Source organism: Struthio camelus, chromosome W, assembly GCF_040807025.1.
Source record: "Struthio camelus isolate bStrCam1 chromosome W, bStrCam1.hap1, whole genome shotgun sequence".
NCBI lineage: Eukaryota > Metazoa > Chordata > Aves > Struthioniformes > Struthionidae > Struthio > Struthio camelus.
In genome coordinates this window covers 67,952,511-67,964,547 of record NC_090981.1, presented here as the reverse complement: position 1 = coordinate 67,964,547, position 12,037 = coordinate 67,952,511, and the positions used below count along the sequence as shown (strand labels likewise).

Genomic DNA, 12,037 nt, shown 5'->3' with positions numbered 1-12,037 from the left:
GATGTATTTACCGTCAAGATCATTCTCTGGCGTCTCTGCTGTGTACCAGTCCGAGGGGGGTCCAGTCCCGTTCACTGTCATGGCAGCAACCTGGAAACTGTACTGGCTTCCTTTCTCAAGTCCTATTAAGAAAAAAGTAAAATCATACAGAAAGAAGAAAGAAAACCCCAATTAACAACATGACCAAACTTTGCAAACTTTCCAATAAAATGAAATTTCTAGAAACATTCCCCTTGGATTTGCCATACGTGTTGCAATAGGTAGGGATGCATCTGGAAAGGTCCCAACGCCAGCTCCTGCAGCACTTCTCAGCTCAGCACATCGCCCAGCCTCTACCCTGGTGTCTTAGCGCCCTCTTTGAGGATTATGCTACGTGGCGCACACACGTGCCGATGCAGCCTGGGCAACGCCGCCCCAATAAACGCGTGGGCAGAGGCGCAGCCGAATGGCTCTAGAGGGGTCTCTATTATTCATTTAGAGAAAAGAGACTTTGACCAAAAGAAAAAGCTTCAAAAACCGATCAAGGGCTGCACTGGCCAATGACTATTTTGGGTCATAATTCCCATTGGTTGTGCTCATGCCTACAAAATTAATAGCAGTCAAATCAGTAGAAAAATGAAGAATTTTTTTTACATGACTAAGCCATTAATCACACATTTAATGAAAACAGCTCACTGCTCTTAAAATGCAGAGATCTACAAATACTCTGTTCTCATGCATAAAATTTACAGGACAGGAACCAGGATAGCAGCTGCAGAACGGTTTGCTTTCCAGGGCTCAGAGAAGAAAGCATGAAGTCTTGCCAATATTATGGGACGAGCATGAATTCGGAAAGGGACATTTTCCTCGGTGGCTAAAGCCATCACAAAATAATCTCTGCAGCCTTCCTGAACTTGCCACACAACTTTCAAGTCTCTAAGGCACGGATATACGCTTATCTTTTTGCTTAGTCTGTACTGACCATGAAGCACAGAAGAAACTGTTCCATTTAGTTGCAAACTTTCTCTGGAGAAGAATGTTCAAAATTAAAAACAGCAGTTTAACATGTAGCTGACACGGAAGCCTACCATAAAATTGATAGCAGCTATTTAAAAACCTTCCCTGTATCTCTGAATTCCTCTGCTGCTGCAGATGTTCTTATTATCCTGTAAAGCACTTGCCTACCAAAGAGAAGATTGCAACAAAGACCTAAAGCGCCTACACGTTAATATTTAAAAGAGCCATTTGGAACAACCATGTAGCTCGGTCTCCAGCAATCACAATATATGCATGCAGAAAGTAATAATGAGGTCTGGAAATTTTTCTTAATTGCTTTCTAAAATATGTATTCCCAGTCTTCTTTAAACAAAGCCCTTAAGCAGTGCATGCAGCAAGGCGAGCTCCGGCACGCATGCGGCTGGGCCGGCGCGTGGGCTGGGACCCTGAGCGCCCCGCGGAGACTCCTGTGGCCCCCCGAGGAATTCATTGAAGAGTTTGCTCAGGACATGAGCAAACATAAAATATATTGCCATCTAAACTAACCTGTTCTGTTCCCACACAGCAGAAAAAGGCTGTAACTTCCTGCAGCAGTTCAAGCTTCCTAGCAACTTTCATTGTTATTTCTATGTTAAAAATATTTGCCAGGAAATAGAGCCCTTCCTACTTGTCTAAAATGCTTAATGCACTATGTTCCATCACAAACCATGTTTCTGTTCTGCAGCTATTAGTTATCTCCCTGTGCATGTAGTCCCAAGAGAGACTGGGGTCATTAGCCTAGGTAAGGCTATGAAGTTGAGATTTCTATATTTAACGTCTTTCTCATACCAAAAGTTTTGCTTTCCTTTAATTAAGAAACAAATTATTACTTTTCCTTCCAAAACAGTAAATGAAGTTATTTATGCTGAAACATCCAATTCGGAATTTCTTCCAATTACTGCAAATTATACTACTAGTACATATACAAGTACATATAAAGCAGGTCAGTGCAGGTCATTGAAGGTGAAATCATGGTTATACTGAATTCAATGGCAAAGGTGCCACTGACTTCCAGTTTTCACCCTTGATGCTTTGCTGCTTTCTCAGTTATGTCTTGGGTAACATCTTCTTCAAGAACCCAAATGAAATTAATTTTCACTTATTAGAATTCACTGTTACCCTAAGGATACTGATCTGACTACTCATTCACTCCAATTACAGTTTGGCTGTGATCGACTACTGCACTTTTTATTTCGTGAGGAGATATTTTTCCATCCAAAATCTTGGAAAAGAAACTGGGGAAATGGATATTTTTGCACCCATAAGGAAATGTGAGATACTAACTGAGTGTTCTAAGAAACTATCTGAGGCTTAAGTTACTGAACACAAGAAATTTGGCTTCAAATGCACTAATGAAAATGGTAAAATCTAGGAGACAAACACACAATAAAAGCATTGAGGAAAAAAAAAAAGTTAAAAAATATAAAGATTGTCTTTGCACAACACAATAAATGCTACCTGCCAGCAAAGAAATCAATGTTCCCTTGAAGTGAAGTATATTTTATTCCCAAAGCATTTAATTCATCAAAACCTTGCAAGGCTGTACCACGTGAACACTGACCTGTGAACAAGTACCAGAGGTTGTTTGGCTCCAGTGTTTCAATCTCACCCCTGCGGGTAGTCTTTCTATGTCGGATTTTATAGCCCGTAATAAATCCATTTTGTGTACCTGGTGGTGGAGGCAACCAGCTCACTTTAATGCTCTGTAACAGAGGAGATATTAATGTTGAAATTTTTGCAAAGAAATGACAGAACTTAAGCACATAAAATGAATGGAATTATACAGGGGAAAAAAAAAAAGAGAAGAACTTTTTTTTTTTGTTTTTAATAAGAACATGGACTCAGCTTGGTCACTTTTATCAGAACAGGTCCAACTCAAATCCAAAGACTCAAACAATGGTATGAAGAAAGCCATGCATTCGGTGGCAGAGTTTACCAGTGGATAGCTCTATAGACAAGGCACCGTCTATGGCAAATGTTCGCCGTTTTCAGGAATTTCTCATTTCAACAGGCCACTAGAATACCGTACTATAAACGTCAGCTCAGCAGTTGAGCAGACACCACAACTCATTTCACTTTTCAGCGCAAAGTGCCACAGTCTCCTCTTTCCGCTTGCAGGACAAAAATAGCCCTCTGAATAGTTCTAACAATTTTGTGCCATTTTAATTCCACAGACCTTGGCAGAGACATTCCTACACCTTCATTATATCAATGTAAAACAAAGAAAGTCGAACCTCTTGGGAGAAGACTTATTGCTGATCCCAACGCATACATACATTTCAGCCGAACCGTTCACCAGTGAGTAGGAACACAGCCAAGACGAGTAACTGCTTTTTTCTAAATATTATGGGTCTCACCTAAGTTGTATGAAGGATCTTATCTCAGTTTAACAGTCCGAACCGAACTCACTGCTTCGGGATGTCTCTTGGTACACTGCTCCACTGCCGTATTCCCACCTCTTCTTGGCTCCAAGGTCCACAGGTATTTTGTCCCTACCGCTGCAGAAGCCACTCTATGTATTTGACCCCTCCAGCCACCAATCCTCGTACCATTTCCTCTTCTGCTGTGCCCTTGAAGAAGCAGGCAGGCAGGGCCAGTGCAGTGTTTGGCATGAGCCTGTGCCACAGGTTTATGCAGCAATACAGCGAGGGTTTTCTTTTGCACTCAGTTCATTTTCTGAAAATCTCAACACTCAACTGCATTTTTCCCGCCGCAGACTTTTAACAGTAAGATCTCCTGCCTGAACAGCGGCAGCTGGTGCACATCAGCAGGTACAGACAGCGGGTGCCTACGTTTTCTCTGTACCGCTTGCCATTTAACCATGCTGAATTTTATTTCCTCTTTCATCTCCCAGTCGGTACAGCAAGGTCTTACCGCAGCTTTTAGCAGGCAGCTTTCACTTTTGCTAGGCTAAACAGATCAGTGCTGTTTCCTCGCTGTTCCTCCTTGCCACTAAGCAGCACGGACCCCAGCGCCGTGCAACTCTGCTGCTGGCATCCCTCGCTCGAGAAAAACCCACACCTATTCCTACCCTTGTTCGCTACCTTATCAGTTGCTGTTCTTAAAGGGATCTTTTCCCTTGTTCTGTAGCAGCTTCATTTCTTTAGGAGCCTTTTGTGAAGGACCTTATCAAAAGCCTTTTGGAAATCCAAGTCGACAACATCAACTGGATCTCCTTACCCACGTGCTCAGTGATTGCTTCAAAGGCCTTTAATAGGTACATGAAGCATGACTTTCCTCCACAAAAGCTGTATTGATTCTTCCCCATCATATCATGTTCATCCATACGTCTATTCATTCTACTCTTTATTACAGTTTCTACCAATTTATCCAGGAAAAACACCAGATTTACTGGGCCGGACTGATAAGAAAGCTGATATTGTACAACATTAACATTTCTTTCCTAAAACAATCTGGGCACCAGCTGTTCTTTGCGAGTCTCCAATCCTTCGAGAGTCTTTACTCAGCAGAATATAAGGTATTCAGGATATTAAGGGTATTTCATGGAGCAATGCCTCACAAATGTATCTATATAGTCTCTTACAGCACTATATTACCAATTTTTGGACAAAGAAAAGTTAACTGCATCACAGTGGATAGTTTTTGACTAAACACAATTTATTACCATTATTGAGTTGCTTAGTCCCTGCATGAATATGTTATAGCACATTTCAAATTAATTATTGTAATAGCAAAATCAATTTTCATGCATATGTTGCCTAGTGATTTATTGTTACAATCAATTATGCATTTCAAAATCAATTCTTCAGGTTTTCAATGCTGAGTAAAATAATGTCGAGTTTTCTGCATTAGGGCAGAACAAACTCCATTTTTCAATTCAAGCAGTGATTGTATTAAAAACAGATTTGGTCACTTTGCATATTGAAATTGCCTACACATAAAATGTTTATGGGAGAACGCAAGCGCCCAGAGAGTGGCTTTAAAACATATTCCTGTTGACAGCTCCAAGGACACGTCTATATGTAACTCATACTGGAGTACACCCAGCGCTTCCAATTTCTGCACAACAACATTGCTCTGAGCTCTCATCACGCCCATGGGGACCTTCAGCTTTTGTGTGTAATCCAGCCCTGCTACAACAAAAAGCCACTTTGACCAGCCACTGCCCTGTTTCTCGGGTATAGCCAAGAGCAGAGCATCTGGACGCTTCCCCAGAGGAGCGAAGAGCAGCTCCATCCTGCTGCCCCTTCTATGAGGGACAAGAAAAGCTCATCTGAAACTCCACTGACCCCTATCCTGCAACAGTCACCTATAAACAGGGTGGAAGAATAAGAAATGCTGGCACTGTACTTCTCTGCAGAAAAGTGATAACAGAACCCCGTAAAGTTATTTACTTCCTAAACTCAGGAGCATCCCAAGAAGCTGGAGATAAAATTATATATGGGGAAGAAATGACAGAGAAGCAGAGGGATGGGAAGGCCTTCAGGAAACAGCTGCACAGCTCGTACAGGTATCTGGTTGCAGTAATGATTTGTAAATTGAAAAATCCTGCTGGAAGGGATAAAATCACATTGGTCTCAAGTTGGAAAAGACCAACTGCCGCCTGCATTCACCCAAAGCACTGCCTATAGGAAATGTAGAAATTAAACAGCTGAGAAAAACAATGAGCAAATCTCAAAAGAGATCCCATAATTGGGAAGACATTCTGATGACCTGCAGTTCGAGCCATGATTTCTGGATCACTCTCCCCCAGGGGTCAATACCAGGTCCAGTATTGTTTAACTTATTCATCAATGACCTGGATGAAGGGACAGAGTGCCTCCTCAGCAAGTTTGCTGATGATCCAAAACTAGGAGGAGTGGCTGACACATCACAGCGCTGTGCTGCCACTCAGAGGGACCTGGACAGGCTGGAGAGATGGGCAGAGAGGAACCTCATGAAGTTCAACAGAGGCAAGTGCAGGGTCCTGCACCTAGGGAGGAATAACCCCATGCACCAGGACAGGCTGGGGGCTGACCTGCTGGAAAGCAGCTCTGCAGAGAAGGACCCGAGAGTCCTGGTGGACAAGTTAAGCATGATCCAGCAGTGTGCCCTTGTGGCCAAGAAGGCCAATGGTCTCCTGGAGTGCATGAGGCAGAGTGTTGCCAGCAGGTCGAGGGAGGTGATCCTGCTCCTCCTCTCAGCCCTGGTGAGGCCTCCCCTGGAGTACTGTGTCCAGTTCTGGGCTCCCCAGGACAAGAGAGACATGGCACTCCTGGAGAGAGTCCAGCAGAGGGCTACAAAGATGATGAGGGGACTGAAGCATCTCTCCTACGAGGAAAGGCTGAGGGAGCTGGGCCTGTTCAGCCTGGAGAAGACTGAGAGGGGATCTCATCGATGTGTCCAAGTATCTGAAGGGAGGGTGTCGAGAGGATGGGACCAGACTCTTCTCCGTGGTGCCCAGTGACAGGATGAGAGGCAACGGGCACAAACTGAAACACAGGAAGTTCCGTCTGAACATGAAGAAAAACTTATTTCCTGTGTGACTGAGCACTGGAACAGGTTGCCCAGAGAGGTTATAGAGTCTCCCTCCATGGAGATATTCGAGGCCCACCTGGATGTGATCCTGGGCTCTAGGTGACCCTGCTTGAGCAGGGGGGTTGCACTAGAGGATCTCCAGAGGTCCCTTCCAACTTTGGCCATTCTGTGATTCTGTGATCATCACGTGGCTCACTGGGATTTCCAAAGCACAGCCTCCATTTTGTCAATGTATTTAAAACAAACAGGATTTCTGAGCTCCACGAGTTTAACACAAGTTAGAAGAGCTAGGAGGCATCAAGTGAACCACTTGCACTCTAGGAGGGCTAACGACAGCGTTGATCACATTGCGTTCAGAGGAAGTGCTCTTTGGACCAGGATCTGGTCCTGGCCTTGGCCTTCTGGCCAAAGGCAGACATAACCAAGGACGAGCTTCACCACTGGAGGGCTTCAATTCCTTGGTGGGGCCAATCAGCAATCATGGAAGAGATCTCTATATTGTGCAATTATATTGGACCTGTATAAAAAAGCAGGACTGGCTCTAGCATCTGTGAAGCTGTTTCTCCATCAGGTTGGCCGAGCTGGGGGTGCCCCTGCTGGAGCCCGATCAGCAGAGACCATCCTGCCTTTCTGGGCCCAGACATCTCCAAAGCCTCCCAATGGTCGCACATGCTTGCGCCAGCGTCACAGCATCCATACACGTTCTCTTTTTCAAAACAACCTGGTGCTTTTTCACACTGCCCGGGAGCAAAACAGGCATTTGATCTTGAATTGCCTTTGCAATGGCCATGCCGGTTTGCTGCTCCTGCTGCACGACCCCAGCCCACTGTACCAAACGAAGAGGGGTGTGGAGGTGAGCGGTGCGCCTAGGAAGGGAGGGCTAGGCCACGGCGGCGCTCCTGGCTCCCGATGCCGGGGAAGGGGAGCAGACTGAGTCTATGCACGTGCAAGAAGTGCGTAGGAGTCCCAAGGAGCCTGAGAGGAAGCTCCCAGACCAAGGTCTGAGGCTCCGAGGAATTTTACAGCTAAAGCACCAGTCAAAAAGCTGGTATCCAAATACAGCAGAGAGCAAGGCCTGCTGCACATGGACATAGCAGAGCACGTGCACAGCTACCTTTGAGATTTACACTCTCATCGTTTTTAAGGATTAAGGAACTATTGCAGCTATGCGATCAGCGAGCACAGGTCACACTAGCCATTTTTTAAATAAGAATCCACCATTTGGAGCTGCACTCTTCACTGGCAAAAACCTCACACAGCACCCTATTTAAACTGGAGGAGAGCTCTTAAGAACGACCCCTACTTTGATTTTCAGACGGCAGTGACAGACAGCTCAGAGCAGTTCCTGTCAGGTTGTCTTCACAAATAATTAATTTCACTTATTTCTAGTCTGAATTTGACACTTAAATTTAAGGGAGGAAAAAAACAAACAGAAAAAAAGACTTCCAGCACAAGTATCCAAGCGCTTGGAGCTGTGCCACTGCAAGTGCTGAGCACATTTTACGAGATGCCAGCTATCCTTGCCCCTTCCTTGAAGTCAATAGTGCTTCATTTCCCTGCACGGCACACCTCACAGGAGCAACGGATTTGAGCCCATGCTCAAGGCAGAACAGATAAGATCTTCCGTATGATTAGAGGAAAAAGCAGGTTCTTTATACCTCTCCCTAAAGCTGTCACTATAATAGTAACAGTTCACTTTCACCTCAACCTGGTCTCCATGGACACCACAATGATGCTTTTTATCAATAGTACTTAACATGCGACCCTTTGCTCCAGGAAAATCAATGACTGAGGTTCTGGCGGGCTTCTTGTCCTTTCTTCTGCTTAAGAGAGAACATAATGACTACTGCTCTAATCCTTCACATTTTATCCAGGGGGCAACTAGCAGAAAGAAAATATTTCATTCCTATTATACCAGGATTCCTAAGGAAACCATAAAAGGAAGTCAATTTTCAAGCTGATTTTATGAAACTTTTAGTCCTGCTTGAAACCTAGCGTGGAAAAGTATTGTAGAAGGTTGCTTGCCACCACCGTTTCGCTGAAATGATTCTTGTTTGCACAGGAGTATGGCCCTGCCTTGCACCATAAGAAAGTCATCCTGCGTAGCTCAACCGGAGCTGGTACAGCCAGCACTTGCACTTCCCTCAGTCACGAATGCGATGGACGTCCCAAAATTTGAGAAGGAGTCCCAGCCCTATTGAGGAGGAAAATATCTATGTGACACCAGCTCTCTAAAGGCTTCTTCTTTACAGACTGCAAACTACACGGCACGATCCCTGCCAATTCAGCTGTATTTGATATTTGCTGTATTCTCTCTTCTTCAGAGAGAATAGGTATTGACCCAACCGTTCCAACCAAGCCTCAGCTGAACCTTCACAATCTTTTCCATAGTTTCCAAAAGCACGAGATATTTTTATTCTCACATTTTCATGATTACTTAGTTAGAAACCCAGATGGACTAAGGAAGAGTTGATCAGAAATGCATTGATCAGAAATGGGGAGTGTCAGAAAACTCATATATCTCATCAAAGCAAAGTTTCTGGATGCCCATCAAAGACTATTTGTCAGTTTACTTTAATCATTAGTCCTCTGGATATGCATGTCCATGGAGATATTTGCAAAGATTACTAGTATTTGCAATTAGCTTTCAAGATACCTAAGGTCTGTAAAATGCTGTGGTGACATATATTAAATATTATTAACAATAACAGTAACAAACACCACAGCCCCTCCCAAGTATCAGTGGTTTCAATATACCCAGAAGGCACTCGCTCTCCTCTTAAGGTTGCAAGCTGGAACAGGACTGTAGGCTTGAAGAAATTAAATTTAAATACTAGCATAAACAAACTGCGCCTGTCAGAAGTAAGGCTTGTAGCCAGAAAAACAATACACAGCGTGAGACACAGTTACAAATAATTATAGGTCCCCAGTACACTCAACAGAAAGTTTCAGGACTAATTTAACTCATCTTTCATGCTTAATAAGGAACGCAGGAACCGGCTACGTACATGAGCCCGGGAACATCTGAGGCAGTATTACCTCCCCCAGAAACGCTCCTAATGATCCGCCGGTACGCAGGAGTCATCCCGTGCCACTGAGAACAAGCCTTTCACTGCTTGCCAAAATTCATGTGAGTGTCTAACTGTGGTGTCTCTTTACTGCTGCTAATTAATCTTGGCCTCAATAATCTGCTGCGAGCGAACTCCACGTTCAGAGGCATTCAGGTGCAGGTTTTGCTAACAATTAAATCAAAACTGCCTGAATGGCTCCCTCACAGAAAAAAATGTATTATTTCCCAAGTCAGGTACGTTTTGAAAAACAGGCAGGACTCAAAGACACTTGAAAAGAGTGTGTTAAAAAAAAAAAAAAGTAAAAACCTCAGGTGTATTTTAAAGCAAGCTAGTGCTTAAGCTCTTGAGTAAATGTTTTCATTTGGCCTGAAAACATGAAAAATCAATGTGTCATTTGTGCAGTAAGATGTGCTAAGTCTGGCATAACTGCCAAAATAATAGATTTCACCAGGAAATTAAGCATCATGAGGTGAAGTAAAGGGTGCTTAGTGTTCTGATGCTTTGCTATGTACGAGTTCCCCCTTGAAAGAGGGGATGCATTCCCAAGAAATAAGTACTACATACTTTGCACGTGGCACAGAAGCTGACTATACCAACATCATAAGCAAAATCAAATCTATTTTGAAATCATACCTATGGAGCCTGTGGAGATTCTTTATGATGCTTTCTATAACATGAGGATGTCTGATTTTTGAAAGGCACCTATTTGCAATTTGAAAGTCACCTATTTGCAATACTCTGGGAGAACAAACTAAGATCAGTTATTGGAAAAGAGTATCTGAACCACCACCACTGAATGCCACATTGAACCTTTTCACCCTGACTGTGACTACAGTCACTTGCTCTTGCAACTCCATTTTTTTTTTAAAGGATATTATTTAGCTGCTTTAGTTTTTATTATTGTTCTTGTTAGAAAAAAGCATTATGCATGCGTGTTATATGCATGTTATGCATACATATATATGTATCTAAAAGTGCCAGTGGTTGAAGAAGACAGAATTCGCTTCTTTGGGAGTTATTTTTTCATGTCAGACACAACATTTTGCAAGTGGGAGAGCAGCAAGGATGTGGTTTGCATCCATTTTCCCAACCAGTTCTAGTCTTTTAGAAGCTTCCCAGCAACGCGATTCCTGGTGTTTGACCTGGGACAAACCAGCAAGCCCGGGCCATCAGCCGCAGCCCTGGGCTCCGCAGCACCGCGGCTCTAACCACCCCGCTCAAAGTTCAGGGCTTGCAACAAGGATACAGCTGTACCCACAAGAGAGCCCGTTTCCTCCAGATTACGAGCCCGATTTTTAAAATACAAGTGGTATTTTGGCAGTTCAGCTCAGCTTTCCCATTTCACACGTCAGTCAGGCCAAAACATTTGGGCACACGAGAACCGAGCGCAAGCGGTCGAGTGCAGCAGTGCAACGAGTCGCCCTCGTCAAAATCCTCCCGTACCCCTTTCCTGCTTCCTCGAGCGACGAGGAAGGCTCACGGTTTGCGTTTAAGGTAAAACCTGTGTTTCTCCAGCCCCGAGAGTCCTGGCCCCGTTCCCGCCACGTCCCACCTGCTCCGCGGGAGAGGAGCTCCCGCCGCACCGCCAAAGCTGAAAATTAATTTATAAGGATGTGTTGAGGCTGTTGCCAGTTGCCTTGGAGACGAGCAATTTTAACGTCCCCGTCCATGGTGTTTCATAAAACCACTTTTATTCCCAAGTGAAGATAATCCTAAGAAAAATACCACGAGGATTGTTAAGACATAAAGACCTTTCCAGCCAGTATCTTTCTCCTTGGGATGCTTTTCTCCTGAACTAAGTCTCCAAACAGCTCTTATATTAAAATTGCATGAAAAAATACTTAAACTATTTGATTACCAGTCTTAAAAAGATATATATACACACACATATACATATATACACACACACACATATATAAACAAATACATATATATATATATATATACAAAATATAGCAACGGTTTAGCAGGGAAGAAACCTAAGGGAAAAAATGCCTCTGGGTGCCTTCACTAACTTGAAGAGAGGATGAAACATAACCAAACATAAGGCTTAGCAGTGCCAGGAACCCCAGGCAAGTATGTGTTTACAGTGTCAAAGGAACAAAAACAAAAAAAAACCCAGTGAGCTTTCAAAATAAGCACACGAAAGAGATTCTCATGTTTTCCCAAAGACTTCTCTCTTTCTGCCATCACAGAATCTTCTGTGGCACAATTGCTTCCAAAGTTTGGCTGCAGGTAATTAAAAAAGATTTAGGAAACGCTCACGTACAGTAAAAGCGAGTGCTTTTTTAGCCGAATGACACATGGCATTCAAAATGTTACACAGGACATTTTGCTTAATTTACACATTTTCCTGTTGATAAATGCCAACTGCTTAGCCCAACACTTTTCCCACCTCAAAAAATTTTGATGTTACACAACCATGAAGGTGAGATCGCTCTCATCTTAACTTTAAACATTTAAAATTAGCAGGT

General features: G+C 43.6%; 1 protein-coding gene across 3 annotated transcripts in view; it reads right to left on the bottom strand.

Moving 5' to 3' along the window:
• Nucleotides 1–12,037, bottom strand: part of LOC104138483 (netrin receptor DCC) — a 608,580-nt gene that overhangs the window by 101,652 nt on the left and 494,891 nt on the right. For all 3 annotated transcript variants that reach the window (XM_009666101.2, XM_068925912.1, XM_068925913.1), the window contains exons 13-14: nt 2,576–2,717; nt 12–122 (exon numbers count right to left, since the gene is read on the bottom strand). In XM_009666101.2, coding sequence (XP_009664396.2) covers nt 12–122; nt 2,576–2,717 — 253 coding nt within the window. The remainder of the gene's footprint in view (nt 1–11; nt 123–2,575; nt 2,718–12,037) is intronic.